Here is a 19336-nt window from a genome sequence, read left to right as displayed (position 1 = left end):
CTCACTCAACCTGCTTAACCATTAGATGAGATCATACCTGATCTGATAATCATCAACTCCACTTTCCTGCCTTTTTCACTGTAACTTTTGATTCCCTTACAGATTAAAAAGCCTATTTATCTCGGTCTGAATATAGTTAATTATCTAGCTAAAGAATTGCACAGATCTACAACCCTCAGAAGAGATTGTTCTTCCTCTTGGTCTTAAATGTGACCTTTAAATCGGTAATTACATACACCTCTGGTCCTCGACATTATCTTGGGGTGGCGCAGGAATAATATCAACTAGGGAGGAGTCAAATCTACAATCTCCTGTTCTGTTGTTGGATGTGTTAGCTATTGTACCATTTCATAATTTTCTATGAGATTTCCCACCACCACCCCATTCTTCTAAACTCCAGTGAATATAATCCTAACTGTTTCAGTCTCTCATCTGTTCTACCATTTTCGGAATCAATCATGGTAAGCCTTTGTTGTACATCCTGTGCAACCAGAACACCCATCTTTGGGTTGGGTGACTAAAACAACACACAAAGTAATGTACAATTTGTTAATTCTCTGAATAGTACATTGTTTTTTTTTATGTTCAACTTGCATCTCTGACACTGATCCAGATTAATTTCTAAGTTAACTTTGACTAAAATAAGTAATCACACAATGACCAGCCAAATACAGATAACTTTGTTAATGTACACAGCCACCTCAGGTGATCTACGTAGATTGTAATATCAGTAATTGCCTGATGGTATAACTGTGATATTGTTCCTAAATCAGATGCTAAATAATCAACTTGGCAGATCTCTTTCTGATGTACTTCAGGCAAGGTCAGACAAGTATGACCAATTTTCCAGTGGGAGAGATCAATTCTGAACAGTGTCTCAGTAGTAGTAACAGTGACTAATCAATTCATACTTGTTATTTGATTGTTTGCAATATCAATTATCCAACATCTAATAGAGTCATAGAGATGTACAGCATGGAAACAGACCCTTCGGTCCATGCCGACCAGATATCCCAACCCAATCTAGTCCCACCTGCCAGCACGCGGCCCATATCCCTCCAAACCATTCCTATTCATATACCCATCCAAATGCCTCGTAAATGTTGCAATTGTCCCAGCCTCCACCACATCCTCTGGCAGCTCATTCCATACGTGTACCATCCCCTGTGAAAAAGTTGCCCCTTAGATCTCTTTTATATCTTTCCCCTCTCACCCTAAACCTGTGCCCTCTAGTTCTGGAATCCCCAACCCCAGGGAAAAGACTTTGCCTATTTACCCTATCCATGCCCCTCATAATTTTGTAAACCTCTTTAAGGTCACCCCTCAGCCTCCGACGCTCCAGGGAAAACAGCCCCAACCTGTTCAGCCTCTCCCTGTAGCTCAGATCCTCCAACCCTGGCAACATCCTTGTAAATCTTTTCTGAACCCTTTCAAGTTTCACAACATCTTTCCGATAGGAAGTATTCTTAAATTATGGGAATATTAACTATTTTCTCCATGCTTTTTCTCCGTTAAACTAGTCAGTGTGTATCGCACATCCTGGAGTAATTTGCGCACAATCTTGTGTTAATTATAGAAAGAAATACTAGGAAATTTTGGCTCACAAACATGTATTTAATTTTGTTTGTCAAGGAAAATTTAAAATACAGCTGTGAAACACATGATAGTCATGGTGATGTCATCCTTTCCAGGAGTAAAAAGGCCCTAATTCACAACATCTGGCAGCACTCTTGTTTCTGAAGAGATTCTTGTCTTTTAATCAAAACAGAAACATGGTAATGCTTGACCAGTCCCAAGATTCATTTAAACGATAATGCAAAAATGTTTATCAAAATTGTAACTTAATTATTGAAAGGGATTATCTTTCAAAGGTGAAAGTGATTTGACAGTGCAAATTCAATTTCAGCATAGAGTTTAAAAGTGAAAATGTATAGTATACTTAAGTTTATACAAACAAATTAGATTCCTGTAGCAAGAACAATATGTAAGATTAATGAAAAAAGTACAGGGAGTGGATCTGAATACTGCCAAGCTGTTCGACAGGTAACTGGCTCCATTTCCGATTTTGATTCCCAAGGATTCAATGATGGTGCTGATACTGGTATGCCATGTACCTATATTTAAAAAAAAAGGACCTTTACAAATCTCTGACCATGGAAAATATTGTTCTACACAGACCTTAACAGGAAAATCTGGAGCACAAAATTGCAAGTATTTCTGTGATGCTGCAACTATACTATGAGCCAAACTAGATTGCCAATAGCCAACTGGTTAATGATCAAAAATCACAACATCAGGTTATAGTCCAACGGGTTTATTTGAAAACACTAGCTTTCGGAGCACTGCTCTGAACAACACTAGCACATCCACACCACTGGCAATGATGTTACTATTAATTAGCTTACTTCAAGGACAGTAAAGGTTTAAGGCACAGTATGTGATAGCTGTGTGGCAATAGTCATTCTTGAATAAAGTTGGTAATCTTTGGAATTGATTTTTTTCTGCAGATGTAGTCATCACTCAACTGCCATTCTTATATTGAAATGATTTACTAAATAATGCAAATCCACTGATCAGTTCAGGAGTGTTAGAACTACAGGCAAAGAGCATGATTTGGATTTTAGCAACATTTAAAAAAACTGACCACCACTATTTCATATGAAAGGAAATGTGGTTGTTTCATACTGATGAGATTCAGTTAGGCTGTTGCCTCCTCATTCTGCTGTTTGGAAATAACGGCAATGTTACTGCATTAATATTTTTAACTAAAGAATTCTGGTAATTTGACTTGTGATAATAAAGTGCAACTTGTGGAGGCGATGGTTGGGTAGGTTCTCTGGCCACAAGTCTCGGAAAGCCAAATCAGTCCTTGCCATTATTAAAACCATTTGTAAAAAAGCAAATTGTCCTGAATTTCTCAATTACAAGATGAGCCACTCTGAGCAGTAGAGGCAAAACACTGGGAAAAATTAGTCTCAATCAAGATTTGAACTAAACTTTGCCACTTGTATCACTTAAAATTGTCAGCACAACTATTATTTCTATTTTTAATATAACATTACTTGGTCAATGAGCATCAAAGGCACACGTGGGCATCTCTCATTTTGAGGGGTCTCAGATTAAGGAAAGGAGGGATCCAGACAGAGTTCTTGTCTGGCTCATAAAAAATATGTGCACATTTCCTTCCTCCCCCCTCCACCCCCCCACCCCACCCCACCCCAGGGATACACTAACAAATGGAAACTTTGTGCACAGAGATTGGGGTAAGAGGCAACATTTAGATACTCTCATAGGTATACCAGAATACTGCTGATGCTTGACTTGTGCAATCTGTAGGCGGTCAGTGATGGATTGAGTGATCTTCCTGTTGCTGGTCTAACTAGGACCATCAATAAACATGAACCAGAGGTGCTTCCTGGGATTTAACAAACAGAAATCCAATATCCAGTATCCGCTTTATCCCTCCATATTACATTAAGAAGTCAGGAAGTGAAAACAGCTAGTTTGTGTCTGAATACTGAGCCTGTATAGTCGCTGACATTGATTAAATCTTACATCATCATATATATCATCTTGGCACAAGGCTAGAATGCAGTGATAGCTTCTAATTTCTGCAATGTGACCTTTGGATCTAACAATCTATCCGTTATGGGACCCTGCACTGTTTCAGCTCAATGCTTCTCTTTGGTAACTCCAGCTAAAAGCACATTGTATGATGCCCAACTCGACCTACAACCACCTCTCTCAACCGCTCTCCAGCCTTGGCCCTGGCCAGCTACATATAACATACCCAGTATTGAGGAGGGAAAATTTCCTTTGGTTAATATTAGGAATTTGGAAGTAATTGCCTTCAACGTTCTCCTGTTCTGTTCCTGTGCTCATGTCTGATTCCTCTTGCTGACACTAAGGGTGAACCAGACAATTCCAATTTTGGCATCCTATTTGAATCTGATTTGTACAACAGATCTTTAGCAATGTGTAAAGAGCTGTACAGGACATATTGCAATAGTTTTACTGCTGCACACTAGGTTAATTTGCCAATTGATGGACTTTATTAGGAATGAGTCTCATTTCAATGTATTAGAAGTTTAGTATGGACTACAACCCTTCCTGTAACTGTTTACTTAAACTACAAATCTGTTTTATGGGTGCAATATCTAATTGCCTACAGTGAATAGCCTGAAAAAGTTTGACAATTCATCCTATTTCTGTTTAAATCTTACATAAATATTAAAGAGCAAAATGTCTTCAAAGTATCAAACATTATTTTCTGAATTTCATTTTGACACATCTTTAAATGTAGTGTACAATTTTAGGATAAACACTCCCTGAAGATGACATTTGTCAGAGCAGAAGTAGACTGATCTGCCCTTTCAATCTGATGCCATTCACTGACAACTCTGTCATGGCTGATCTGATCATCTCAGCTCTTCTTGCCACCACGGTGGCTCAGTGGTTAGCACTGCTGCCTCGCAGGGTCCCAGGTTCAATTCCAGCCTCGGGCGACTGTCTGTGTAGAATTTGGTCATTCTCCATCTGTCTGCGTGGGTTTCCTCCAGGTGCTCTCGTTTCTTCCCACAATCCAAAGATGTGTAAGTTAGGTGAATTGGCCATGCTAAATTGCCCATAGTGTTCAGGATGTGTAGGTTATGTGCATTAGTCAGGGGTAAGGGAATGGGTCTGGATGGGTTACTCTTCGGAGGGTTGGTGTGGACTTGTTGGGCCGAAGGGCCTGTTTCCACACTGTAGGGATTCTATGATTCTTTCCTTACTGGTTAAAAATCTCTATTTCAGCCTTGAATTTAAATTTTACTCTACTCCTGCTACCTTGGAACCCACTGTATGAACCTAGATTAATTAGATTTAGATTTGATTACAGTGTGGAAACAGGCCTTTCAGCCCAACAAGTCCATACCGATCTGCCGAAGCGCAACCCACCCAGACCCATTCCCCTACACCTAACACTATGGGCAATTTAGCATGGCCAATTCACCTAACCTGCACATTTTTGGATTGTGAGAGGAAACCCACGCAGACATGGGGAGAATGTGCAAACTCCACACACAGAGTTGCCTGAGGTGGGAATTGAACCCGGGTCTCTGGCGCAGTGAGGCAGCAGTTCTTACTACTGTGCAACTGTGCTGCATCACAACCTCCCCATACTCAGAGTCAGTAATTTATACTCACGTGCCATTCCTCTTCGTTATGCTTAGCACATCTAACATTCATTTCAATTCTCTGTACAAGGCTGTTAAATTCTCTTCCTTTCTTCCTAGACCATTGAAATTTATTCATGGCTTCAGTGAAGGAAAGGTCCTTATATTTCTTGGGACTTTTGATGATAAATGGCCACGTCCTTGATACAGAAAATAAATATTTCAAAATGAATTGTGCAACACTGTTTCTCTGTTAGAGTCCCAGATTCATACAGCACAGAAACAGACTGTTCAATTCAATTCATTCATGCCCAACAGACATCACAATCTGACCTAATCCCATTTGCCAGCATTTGGTTGTAGTTTAGTAGAAATTGGATAAAATCCATTTCCAATCCAAAGTCTGATCATATTAGTCAGTTTTCCTTTCTGGTAATTCACTAGATTAATCTATTGGAAGAAACAGTTCATGTTAAATCATACAAAAAAAAACTGGAAAGCATTTCAGCTCTTGCTTGCAAATATTACAGATGAATTTTAAAATTAGACCAATTGGTTACAAAATTTATTTCCTCACATCAAATGTAATTTATTCAATTTGTACACAGAAATAAGATTCTTCCATTTCTTAAGAACAAGTCTGCATAAATCATATTCTTAAGTGGTTTGTGCCATTGTAGATGGTTTTTTTCTCATTTTAGGAGCAGCACATTGTTACTCCTGTCTGAGTGATTTGTTAGACCATTTCCCAGTCAACTATATCACTATAGATCTGAAGCCACACACAGACCACAATGGGTAAATATAACAGATTTCCTACCCAAGGCACTGGTGCACCAGATACGCTTCTGACACAAATCTAGCACTTTTATGATTATTGCTCCTTTTTTGCTTTTTATTCCAGATTTATTCAACTAGTTGAATTTTAATTTCTTTACTGGCATTCTAGGGATTTGAACTCATGATTCCAGATCATTATCTAAGCCTTTGGATTAAATATAAGGCTTTGCTACAGCATCTGTGCAAGTTTGAATCTGGTGTTTTCTATTCTGCTGTCGAAATCATAACTCTCTATTTTGTCACTCAATTCAGCTGTTTCGCTATCAAATGGCCAAAGCTCAATTTTCCTCCTTTTCTTGCAAATAACAGAACTTGTGCTCTTCATTACCTCACTAGTACATTGAAATTTTTTTCTGATGGCTTGCCACTGGTTTCCATTTTCTTTGTGTCTTGCATAAAGGGCCTGCCTTTGACCTAGGATGCTCGCAGCTTTTGGAAGCTCAGGTTCTTTTGTCAGAAAAAAATTCATGATTTCTAGCACAGTTCCATTCTGGATTTTGTGTCAGGTATGGAGCTGGAGTTTTGCAGCAGGTTTCTGAACCTTACCTTCACACTCAAATGGGGGTCAGAAGCCCGACTGATTGACGAACAAGTTATTCAACTGTGATTTTGACTGAATTGATCAGTGACTTGTAAGATGAGAAGGTTACTGTCCAATTAAAGACCAGGGATAGATGAAACCCCAGCTCAGTAGGAGTAGAGGTTGGTCTTGCAAAATAAGACATTGTGCTGCAAGTCAGAGGGGCATTTTTCAATATTTTAAAATTTAACTCACAGTATTTCTTCTACATGGTGGTCTATGAGTGCATCTGGAGACTGGCGAGGTAGGAAGACCTCTAAACTTGCCGACAACACTCGTCATATCTACTACCATAAGGCCACCTCCAAGCAACTACAACTCCCAATGACATCAGAGAACTAGAAAATTCTGGTCAACCTCCAACAGTCAGCTTTAACCCACTATCTTACAGAAGTGGAAAATGTCAGTTTGAGATGTCACCTTCATGTCTGTCCTCGCTGTGTCTTAAAAGTCTACCCTATATTCCACAGCCAAAAATGAGTTTTATCTCATATTTATAGTTTTGTCAATTGACAGTAGTACATAAAGTAACATTTCTCCAGTCTGAGAATTTCTGAATAAACTTCCAGCAGCAAGAACCATTCTGGCCATGATTCCTCCTCGCCTCTCCAAGGCGAAATTTTGGTTCTTAAATCCCTTCTAGTTCCTTCTCTTCAGTGAATGAACAATAGTCTACAAGCATTCTGTCTGGGAGCTAACAAAATCATTTATTTTTCCTCTGCTGATTACAAAAGTGTTACTTTCCCCTATCTCTCTCTTATGTTTTATTTTAAAAGCTGGAAACAACTGTAAGCCTAATCTGGCAAAGCCAGACTCCCTGACCTTTGTTTTCAAGTGTTAAATCTGGCTCATAGGCCCGATTATAAAGTGATACTGAAATCCTTGACCCATGGTAATCAGATTGCATTGGCTTATTAAGGGCAAAACTTGCCTTGACCTGTTGGGTAGAGGATGCTCGTTCCGTTTACCACAACATCCACCATGGCCCAGCTTTCCTTTGAGACACCTTGGTTTCCTAAGTAGATACTGTGTAAGCTAGGTCCTGGCCAGCAGCAATGCGAAGTGGTATATGGCTGGGCTATAAGTATGGTGCCACCAACTTGTACATTAGCAGGTCCTGGCAGCAAAGATCTCACTTCTCCCATAGCACAATTATGTGAAGAGGACACTGGTTGCATAACTAGTGAGGTGAAGAGTGAAAAAAAATGTCTGAGTCATGACTGGACAAATGTGGAATTCCCTAGAAAAACGACTTCCCAAATAAATGGGAGAATATAGCCAGTAATGTTTGAATGCACCAGCAAAATAAAATTGTCTCTTATTCTGCTCACTCCATGGACATACATCGTGGCCTTCCTACCAGTTGGCAGTGAAATGCTGTGTGGACAGTACACTGGCTCAGTGGTTAGCACTGCTGCTTCTAACCACACAAATACCTGTGTCTCTTGCACCTACGCTTAGGAAGATTTGAGAGCTTGCAATCACTGAGTCAGATATTTTTTAAAATCAATCATGCCAATGTAGAGGATATTACAATTGGGAATACTTTGTCAGCAAACAGGACACCTTCCTTCCTTCCTGTAGCAATACTTGCAGCAACTAAAGTGAGTCGTGAATAGGGCTGATGGATAAGAATCATTGTGGTTGCCCTCGTGCTCACAGATTGTTGCAGGCACTGTTGCTCTATTTAGTCGCCATGACTAAGACCAGTATGATCTGCTGACTGTGGCTGTTGCGTCTTGCAACAAGTCTGCTTTCATGCCAAGTCAATACGTCTCTTTTCACCCAATGTACAATATGTTACGTTTGTCAATATTAAATTTATTTTGCCATTTGTCTCTTTAATGTGTTCTATCTGAAATGGTATGGCTTTTACTTCAATTCTGTTGCAAGTGTTTTGAAAGTCTAAATAAACCATGAGGGGAAATTAAACTCTCAAAATCATTGAGAAATTTGTCAGGCAGATTTGATCTTCTAAATCTGTACAGACTTTTGTTGCTTCTTGAGATTTTGCCTCACATTCTTGTAATGTATTGCTTGAAATGCGTGGTTATTTACATGACACTGATTTATAATCAGAGCTAAGCTGTTTGAGAAAAAATATTGAAAGTTTAGAAAAGGTTTGTTATAATCTTTCATGAGTAGCTGTTTTGGTCATACAGTAGAGAAGAGTAGAAAATACGTTTACTTGATAGGTTGGATAATTTCTCTCACTCCAATAAATTCCAGCTGTGGAAGTATTTCAGGAAGACTCTCGCATCTGGAAAGATCTATTTTCGGGTAGTATAGAAGGTATGACAAGCACATTTCATCTCTTGTGCTTAGGCCGCCCTGTAAAAGAACAATTTTTTTTTGCTTGTTGTCATTTCATTATTGTATATCCAGAAATTTTGCACATCACTTACCTACTTAAACTTACACCAGTACTTAACTCATGCAGAACAATCCAGAGGACTGAGACTTCTTCACCATTGTAATATTTAATATAGTTTTAACTGCTGGCTAGCCATAAAAGGTCTACAAACCCTTTCTTAAAAAAATTGCATTCTAAAATAAAAAAATCGCACACTTTGTGCAGGGGTCTGCACTGAGTTCTATTTGTCTTCGATAGACTGTCAATGCAAATACTACAGGTATTCTCAAAATCCTAATAAAAGTTGAGGAAATTCAGTGAATGTTCCTATTATCTAAATGCTTCTACTGTAAGTGTATATGGGTATAAGGTTGTCTGTGATATCACAATAGCATGACCTATTAGCATTTACTGGCAGGACTGAAAGATGGACACTGACCGCCATGGCGAGATAACAAATATGACTAGTTTTGTAACTACCATTGCAATAAATTAGAAGCTTCATGACAGGAAGCATGTATGTATTTGTGTCCATGAGGGATTGGGAGCATATGCCTGAGGGGAAAGAGAACTGAGAATCAAAATATTTTGTGAAATGAGTTGATTAATTACAGCACGCATTCAGTCATCTCAAAAAAAAAGGTGCAAGGATAATGATACAGGCACAGCTAAAGTACCCACTCCAAATGTCATGACTCCAAAGGCAAAGTACTGATAAAATCATTGCATCAATGTAACTTTATATATAGACGCTGTCCTAGCTCCCGATATTAAGTACCTGAATAAATTAAATGGCTATAGTGTCGTGTATATAAGTAAATTAAAAGTATAAATATAGTGTGCAATATTATCGCATTTCGTTCCATCCAACCAGCTCCGAAGACCTGACAGACATGACTGCTAACTCCAAAGTTTGATTTTTCTGTTGCTATGTGCAGCCTGAAAACGCAAATAATAAGAATAAAAGGTGAATTTTTCATTCTATAGTGAACATATGGTACAGTACACATCGTTTATAACACTTGCACACAGACTTTCCACTTCTACTGGAAGTTAATGGCAGCCAATTACATAAACAGCACCCTCTACAGGACATGTGGAACCTTCCCTCCATGAACAGGTATCGTTACTTTCTTCGCCAATCAGATTATAGGACTGTTAATAGGTAGTGCAGAGTCGGAACCAAAACATTTCAATGAAAATACTAAATTCAATGTCAAGTACAGAAAGCAAAATGGAGGTGATAGAAAGATGGGATTAGGGAAAGATGATTAGAAGATTTTATTTACATTTCCAACATTAATCTAAGTTCTGAAACAAGGAGGTGCCACATTTAAAATAAAATGTTTACTGTCAGAGAGATGGCAGGCAGTAATTGAGACTACATTTCTAAAAGACTAGTTAACATTGGAATGGATAAGATCTAAGTTTTTCTGGTGGATTTAATTTGTTAGAATGAAACAGGTAAAGTACCTTCACATCTTTCTACGTATTTGGAAGGGGAATCAGATGGTAAGGTGACACCTTGAGAAAACTTTTGAGGAACATTGCATTCTGGAGAGCAAGTACCAGATTTTCACATGTGCGGTTGGTGAAAGTTGATGCTTGATTCTCAGGAAATGACAGTTCCTACTGTAAAGTCTGGTTGCAGTTCTTTCCAGATATCTGCCTGTCTGAAGGGGCGTCTGCAGGAGAGCAAGAAGTGAATAGAATTGTCATATTTCCCTATGAAGTGGAAAGGAAATTCAAAGGGGAGGGCAGTTTCATATGTTTCCTGTTGACAGAGCTTGGGAACACACCCTTATCTTTTGAATAGTTCCAGAAGAAAAAAATTAAGATTTTAGAAAATGGTTTAATGGGGTGGGGGTAACTGAAGCTCCAAAACATGCACTTCTGGCAAGACAGTAAAGCTTTACTGTTTTGTTCCATGATTACAAGATATTGGTATCTTCACATAACAACGTCTGCAACCTTTAATATGGACAAAGTGATCATAAAAATGATCAAAGCATTCAAATTAGCATTGACAATATATAAAGACTTTCCTTTAAAAGTCCTGACCAAAAATAATTGCACTGGAAAAGTGAACTTATTTTTTAAATTATAGATATTGTCTGAAATGCTGAGTATTTCCAGCATTTTCTGTTTTTAACTGGATGAGCAGAAAATTTGTCCAATTAAATATTGGGAAGAATAAAGATACTTTATGTCCTGCCACAAACTCTGCTCTCTCACCACTCAGTTCAATTCTTTCTCCTGTCAACTATCAGAGACTGGACCAGACTGCCATGAAAGCTGTCATCTACCACTCTAACATTAAGATTGCCTATTCTCACCACCTTAATTTGCCCAATTCCTCCCTTGCTTCAGTTCCTCTGCTCCTGAATTTTCACCCACATTTCACCTTTTCTGGTTCAGGATGTAGGTTTGCTCATTGAGCTGGAAGGTTCGTTTTCAGATGTTTCGTCACCATACAAGGTAACATAATCAGTGAGCCTTCGGATGAAACACTGGTGGTATGGCCCGCTTTCTGTTTATGTGTTTAGGTTTCCTTGGGTTGGTGATGTCATTTCCTGTGGTGATGTAATTTCTTGTTCTTTTTCTCAGGGGGTGTAAATGGGAACCAAGTCAATGCATTTGTTGATAGAGTTCCGGTTGGAATGCCATGCTTCTAGGAATTCTCGTGTGAATCTCTGGTCTATCCGAGGATGGATGTGTTGTCCCAGTCGAAGTGGTGTCCTTCCTTATCTGTATGCAAGGATATTAGTGAGAGAGGGTCATGTCGTTTTGTTGCTAGTTGATGTTCATGTATTCTGGTGGTTAGTTTTATGTCTGTTTGTCCAATGTAGTCTTTGTTACAATTCTTGCAAGGACAAAATGACATTAGTTTTGCTTGTTGTCTGTATAGGGTCTTTCAAGTTCATTAGCTGCTGTTTTAGTGTGTTGGTGGGTTTGTGGGCTACCATGATGCCGAGGGGTCTGAGTAGTCTGGCAGTCATTTCCAAGATGTCTTTGATGTAGGAGAAAGTGGCTAGGGTTTCTGGATGCATTTTGTCTGCTTGTTGGGGTTTGTTGCTGAGAAATAAGCGCACTGTATTCATTGGATACCCATTCTTTTTGAATGCACTGTCTCGGTGATTTTCCTCTGTACTGCGTAGTTCCTCTGTGCTGCAGTGTGTGTTGGCTTGGAATAATGTTCTGACGCAGCTTCGTTTGTGGATGTTGGGATGATTGCTTCAGAAGCAATCTAATGGTGACTGTCTTTGATCTGGATAAGCTCCAAGCTCTAGGGTTTTCTCCATAAAGCTCTCCACCTCTCAATCAATGTTTCCTTTAGGTTGCTTTGTAACCCAGACAATCCCATTAAAATCTCAAACGTGGTGCTTAATTTATTGTGTTTGCAAGATTATGCAAAAAATGTCAAGAACCTGTGCAGTTAAGCACATCACCTCATTTTGGTAAAAGGGTATATTGCTTTCTACCTCATGTTCATTTTCTGACTCTTTTCTTGAAATTTACCCCATTGTCCAAGCTCTTGTTCATCTGGGTTAATATCTTATCATATGGTGTGGTGTTACATTTCACTTTGTAATGCTTCTGAAGCAACATGGGATGTTTTATTACATTAAAGATCCTACATAAAAGCAAGCTGTTTTTGGTTTTTTCGCTCTTTAACATCCATCTAGCACTTTGACTAAACCAAACAGTTATGAAATCAAATTGAATTAACTATCATTATTATTTTTATTTTTCACCCTTTCTGGTTACAGTTCCTGAAAATGAAAGTGCACTTTTTAGCCTGTATTAAATAACTATTTGAAATATATATTAATAAATATCAGTCTAATTTTACACATACAACATAACAACATAGTCAATGCATCATTAAAAGAACTTCACTCCGAAGCCAACTGTTTTTATTAGAAGTGACTAGAAGATCTGATACAGATCATTCTGCAGTTAAATGCTGTCTGATAAAATTATTTTCTTGTAAAACATTAAAACTGATGATCAAGTGATGTTTAATCAGAGAATATAAACTTCTTACAAAACAAACACATTGCAATTTTGTATTTTCTTACCCACGTCATATTGCTGCGATATGTAGTATTGTATTGGCATTCAGTCACTAAACTATCGCCCTGTAAGACATTGTAAGCACTTTTAAACATTAATGTGAATTTAGCAATAAAAAATATAGAACACAGTGTGATTTGACATTTAAGTGAAAGACCTAGAAATTAACATAAACTTGAATAAGAAAATCAAAGTTATAAACGGAAATTCAAGTTAAAAGTTGTTCCTGCCTCTATGCACTCCCGGTGATAACAGTTACACATCTGACATTGGTGGGTCATTCATTAGGGTAACATAATCCAAAACCCCAGGCTAATGCTTTGGTGAGATGGATTCAAATCCAACAGCAACACATTAAATTTATAAACAAAACACATCTGGAATTGAAAGCTAGTCGCAATATTAGTTTTCATGAAGCTATTGGAATTCTAGGTAATCTAAGATGGAGGATAGGATACTTTTGGTTGTCAGAGTTCCTTTTTTGAGGTTTCATCAGTGTTTGAGCTGATTTCCTTGAATTTTGAAGCAGTAATGACTGCTCACAAGCTGTTGCATTGTTTTGGAACTTTAGCAAAAGAATATCAAAACATGAGAGTGATCAGAGACCATGTGGGAGGTGGAAAGAAAAGAATCAGTGAACCTGCACAGCTGTCTCACCAGGCAGTGAACTTTCACAGCTGACTGCCTCTGCTGTTTGTTTTATGTATCTCTGGACATTGTTTAGTTTTCTTGGACAAAACTTCAAACAGTGGAATTCACAGCTGACTTTGGAGAAGCTTATTGTCAGGAGCTCCTAACAGCAGGGGAACAGCTAAATGGTTCATTAAATCTAATCAGACTGTTTGTAAATTTTTTATTGTGGGTAGGGTAATTTTTAAATATGTTTTACTGAGATCTGTGTCTAGATTAAAGTGTTTTTTTAAAAATATAAAGCATAGGTACCAAGATATCTTAGAGCAGTAAGACCTTGCTATTTTCTGGGACTGTAGATTGGTAAGGTGCAAAGATAGCCTTTAGCAAAGTGATGTGCTCTTCCTATAGGATGTAGGAGATTAGAGAGAATTTCCACATTACTGATGATCATGTCTGCAGGAAGTGTGTTTGGTTGTGAATCTTTCAGATCACATGGATAGGTTGAAGCAGCAGTTAGAGGCAGGGAGGAGTTTATAGGAGCCAGGGATATGATGGATGGCAGTTTCAGGAAGGTAGAAAAACCACAGGTATAGTCAAGTAGATGGGTTACCTCTAGGAAAGGTAGGAGAGGTAGTCAGGAGTCTCCTGTGGCTATCTTCATCTCAAACAAGTATGCAATTTTGGAAAATGTAGCGGGGTGATGGACTCTTAGGGGAATGTTGCACTGACAGCCAAGTTTCTGAGACTGGCTGTACTGTAATGAGGGGTACACAAGGTTCCAAGAGATTGATTGTAATAGAGGATTCTCTTGTCAGAGGCACAGACAGATGTTTCTGTGGACGGCAACGAGATATCAGAAGAGTGTCATGTTGCCTCTCGGGTGCCAGGGTTACAGATTTCTCTGAGGAGAGGATACAGAATATTCTCAAAGGGGAGAAGGACCAGCAGGAGGTTGTTCTACACTTTTGTACAAACAATCTAGGAAGAGAAAAGGAAGAGGTCCTGAGTAGCGAACAAAGAAACCAGGCAGAAGGTTAAAAAGTAGGTCCCCGAGGGTAGTAATATCTGGATTATCCACGGTGCCACATGCTAGTGAGAATTGGGGTAAGAAGATAGAGCAGATGAGGACATGGCTGGGGAGCTGGTGCGGGGGAGAAGAATACACATTTTTTGGATAATTGGAAGATCTGCTCGGGTGAAAGTGACCTGTAAAGGGATAGGATGCATTGGTTGAATTGGAAGGGGACTAATATACTGGTGAAGATTTGCTAGAGTCATCTTGGAAGGTTTAAACTAGTGGGGTGGGGTTATGTGGTGAAATCCAGAGATATAACGAGAAAATGAATCAGTCTGAGGCTGGTGCAGTTGGGAAAATGAGCAGATCAAATAGTCAAGGCAGGCAGGACCAAAGCAAAGAACAAGATAAGACTGACAAATTAAACTCCATTTATTTAAATGCAAGAAGCCTGACATGTAAGGCAGATGAACTCAGGGCATGGTTGGGAACATGGGACTGGGATATCGCGTCCATTACAGAGACATGGCTCAGGATGGACAGGACTGACAGCTTAGTATTCCAGGGTACAAAAGCTTTAGGAAGGATAGAAAGGGATGTGTGTGTGTGTGTGTGTGTGTGTGTGTGTGTGTGTGTGTGGGGGTGGGGGGGGGGGGGGGGGGGAGGTGAGGGAAGCAAGAGACGGGGTGGTGGGGGGGCGGGTGGCATGAGGGATATTATTACAGCTGTACTTAGGGAGGATATTCCAGGGCATATGTTCAGGTCCTATGAAGTTATTGGGATCAACTGAGAAATCAGAAAGTGATGAGCACCTTTATTGGGATTGTACTGTTGACACCTTTATAGCTGACAAATTAGAAGCAAATTTGTAAGGAGATCTCAGTTATCGGTAAGAATAATAGTATAATAATGCAATATCTTGAAAAGTGTCCATATTATAGAAGAGGTGGTGTTGGATATCTTAAAATGCATAAAGGTGGATAAGTCCCCGGGAACAGTTCAGGTGTATCCCAAAGCTTTGTAGGAAGCTAGGGAAGTGAATGCTGGGCCCCTTGCTGAAATGTGTGTGTCATCGAGAGCCAGAAGACTGGAGGTTGGCTAACATAGTTCCATGATTTAAGAAAGGTGGTGGGAAAAGCCAGGGAACTATAGACCAGTGAGCCTTGCATCAGAAGTGGGCAAGTTGTTGGAGGGGATTCTGAGGAACAGGATTTACCCGTATTCAGAAAAGGAGGGACTGGTTAGGGATAGTCAACATGAATTTATGTATGTTAGTCTCACTAATTTGATTGAGTTTTTTGAAGAAGTTATGAAGAGGATTGATGAAGGCAGAGCAGTGGATACTGTCTATATGGACTTCACTAAGGCATTTGACAAAGTTCCAAATGGTAGACTGGTTAACAAGATTAGATCACATAAAATCCAGGGAGAGCCATTTGGATACAAAATTGGCTTGAAGGTAGGAGATGGAGGGTGGTGGTGGAGGATTGCTTTTCAGACTGGAGGCCTGTGACCAGCAGTGTGCCACGGGGATCAGTGCTAGATTCACTGCTTATTGTCATTTACATAAAGGATTTGGATGCAAATAGAGGAGGTAAGGTTAGTAAATTTGCAAATGACACCAAAATTGGTGGTGTAGAGGACAGCGAAGAAGGTTACCTCAGACATTGCTCAGATGGGCCAGTGAGTTTAGAAGTGGCAGATGGAGTTTAATCTAGATAAATGTGAGGTGCTACATTTTGGTAAAGCAAATCAGAACAGGACTTATAGACTTAATGGTAAGGTCCTGGGGAGCACTGCCAAACAAGGGGACCTTAAATTGCAGATTTACAGTTCCTTGAAAGTGGAGTCGCAGGTATACAGGTTAGTGAAAAAGGCATTCGGTATACTTGCCTTCCTTAGTCAGTGCATTGAACATAGGAGCTGGGAGGTCATATTGCACCTATATAGGGCATTGGTTAGGCCACTTTTGGAATACCAAATTCCATTCTGGTCTCTTTACTCTAGGAAGGATGTTGTGAAATTTGAAAGGATTCAGAAAAGATTTACAAGGATGTTGCCAGGGTTGGAGGGTTTGAGCTATAGGGAGAGACCGAATAGGCTGGGGCTATTTTCTCTGAGCTACAGAGACTGAGGGGTGACCTCACAAAGTTTTACAAAATCAGGAGGGGCATGGACAAGGTGAATTGTCAGAGTATTTTCCTCAGGATACGTGAATCCAAAACCAGAAGGCATTGGGTGAAGGTGAAAGGGGAAAGATTTAAAAAGGAACCATTGGGACAACCTTTTCATGCAGAGGGTGCTGAGTGTATGGAATCCACTGCCAGAGGAAGTGCTGGAGGCTGGGACAATTACAACATTTAAAAGGCATCTGGATGGTTATATGAATGGGAAGGGTTGGGAGGGATATGGGCCAAGTGCTGGTAAATGGGACTAGATTAATTTAGGCTATCTGGTTGGCATGGACGTATTGGACCAAAGGTTCTGTTGCCATGCTGTACATTTCGGACTCTAATTGCCTTGAAATGTTATCTGGTTCACTGATGGAAATCTCTCATCTAACCAGTTGAGCCTATATGAAAATCCAGATGCACAATAATGTGTTGACTCTCAGCTGCTCTGCAACGTAAGCCATTTAGGGCAATGAGAGAAGGGGAACCAATTCTGACCTTTCCAGTGAAGCTCACATCCCACGAAAAGAATAAAGAAAAATGTCAGTCCCTCATCTGGCAATGAACTGATATTTTTCCAAAGGCACATGGGCATCTGTTGTGTCAGAGCCTAACAAACCAGCCAAACTGTTTACACGGTTGGAAGTTCAACTTGTAAGATATTGGGGGATTTTAGTACTCTGCTGGCAGTTATTTGCAGTTCTCAGCACCTCCCATCCAGAAGGCATATTATTGCAGCCACTTCAGGGAAAACCAATGTATCTGCTGCAATGGCAGCCGCTGCTGGTACCTTCATGGTGTCAATGCTCCTCTGGCACTGTACTCTCAGCAGTACAGAGATTAGCAAGGGCAGTCATTGGTGCTATTCGTGGGCCATTCCGACCAGACACATTTTACCCTAATCACGAAACATGGTAGCCCTTTTAAGAAAAAGCAAAATGCTGGAGATACTGGAAAACTGAAACAAACAGAGCAAACACTGGAGACATTCAACTGGTCTGGCAGAATAGGTGGAAAGAGAAACAGAGATAATTTCCTGAAGAACGTCGTACCAGACTTGAAACGTTAACTCTATTTCACGCTCCTCAGATGCTGCCAGATGTAGAGTTTCTCCAGCTTCCTCTCTGTCGACTTTGTACCCTCTTCCCCAATCACTAATAATAATTCCTCAGGAAATTCCTTTAAAAGGGGAGAGATTCTTTGTTCAAACACCCACTGTCTTGTCAGTTCATATCTTTTCATATTCATTACTTTGTTTTGTTACATATGAAAACTGTTCATTTTGAGTTCATCGCTACATAAATCCAAGTTTATAAAACCAAAGCTAATAAGTTCCATACCGGCTGAAGAACTCTTTCCTCTTTCAAATAGCGAAATTCTTGAAAATTAAAGTCAAACTCGTCATCATGTGCAAGGAGAGGTTGCTCTACATTATTCCTGAAATGCCTTATCCTTAGAACTCGTCCTGCAAGATGTGAATGGAGAAGAGCAGCAAATACATGGATCCCAGATGCTTTTTCCTGAGACAAAGCCTGTGTAATGAAAAGTATTTTTCAATCTAAAGGAAACTTACTACAAGTAAAAGTACTTGTCTTCTTGTTTTTGACAAGCTTCGAGAGAAAATCATATTTTAGCAATTAAATCATTGCATTTGAGCTGAAAACAAGCAACAAAGCACATCAGTACATTTATACAGAATGTTTTTGTAGAAGAGACTATGATTCTCCACAAGTTTACAAAGTCTAACCGCTGTTAATCAAACTGAATTCATAAAACAAAAGGACTAGAGATATTTTTAGGTAAACATCGGATGGGTTCACACAGGCACTGCTGATATCTTAACTCTGGATGTTTTCTTTCCCTGAACTTGAAATGTAACAGAATTACAGGAGGTGGAATGTGTATGCAATACTTGCTACTTCTGTGGTACCACTAGATGTCGTCAATGGCGTTTGTGATTAAGTCAGAGGATATACTATTTTATAACAATGTGGTCAGTCACATGAAAACATAAGGCATTTAGCCCCATTTATTTGTGGCATTAACAGATATAATCACAAAGAGTTTTGATTTACTTTTTGCTAATTGGATGTAGTCAGCAAAAGTAAGGTTGGCGTTCTTTGCCCACATTTAATTACCCTCGAGAATGTGGTAGTGAGCTGTGTATCTGTGTAATGTAGGTACACCCAGAGTACTAGGTAAAAACAAGGACTGCAGATGCTGGGAACGAGAGTCTAGATTAGAGTGGTGCTGGAAAAGCACAGCAGGTCAGGCAGCATCCAAGGAGCAGGAAAATCGACGTTTCGGGCAAAAGCCCTTCATCGGGAATAGGAGGGGCTTTTGCCCGAAATGTCAACTTTCCTGCTCCTCAGATGCTGCCTGATCTGCTGTGCTTTTCCAGCACCACTCTAATCTAGACACCCAGAGTACTGTTAGTCTGGGAATTCTAGACAATGGAGGAATAGTAATGTGCATAGAAACTAACAGCAGGAGTAGGCTATTTAGCACTTC

At 39.6% G+C, this 19336-nt stretch overlaps 1 protein-coding gene across 2 annotated transcripts in view; it reads right to left on the bottom strand.

Annotated features, from left to right (window-relative positions):
* Positions 1-1603: 1603 nt before the first annotated feature.
* Positions 1604-19336, bottom strand: part of moxd1 (monooxygenase, DBH-like 1) — an 88629-nt gene continuing 70896 nt past the window's right edge. The window contains exons 8-12 of one of the 2 annotated variants that reach the window (XM_072556447.1): positions 18166-18357; positions 13012-13071; positions 8765-8907; positions 5188-5356; positions 1604-2114 (exon numbers count right to left, since the gene is read on the bottom strand). In XM_072556447.1, the coding sequence (XP_072412548.1) occupies positions 1959-2114; positions 5188-5356; positions 8765-8907; positions 13012-13071; positions 18166-18357 (720 nt within the window). In that variant the 3' untranslated portion in view covers positions 1604-1958. The other variant, XM_072556456.1, reaches the window with a different exon arrangement.

Source organism: Chiloscyllium punctatum, chromosome 3, assembly GCF_047496795.1.
Source record: "Chiloscyllium punctatum isolate Juve2018m chromosome 3, sChiPun1.3, whole genome shotgun sequence".
Lineage (NCBI taxonomy): Eukaryota > Metazoa > Chordata > Chondrichthyes > Orectolobiformes > Hemiscylliidae > Chiloscyllium > Chiloscyllium punctatum.
The sequence above is the reverse complement of the archived record's forward strand: the minus strand, read 5'-3'. Positions and strand labels throughout refer to the sequence as shown.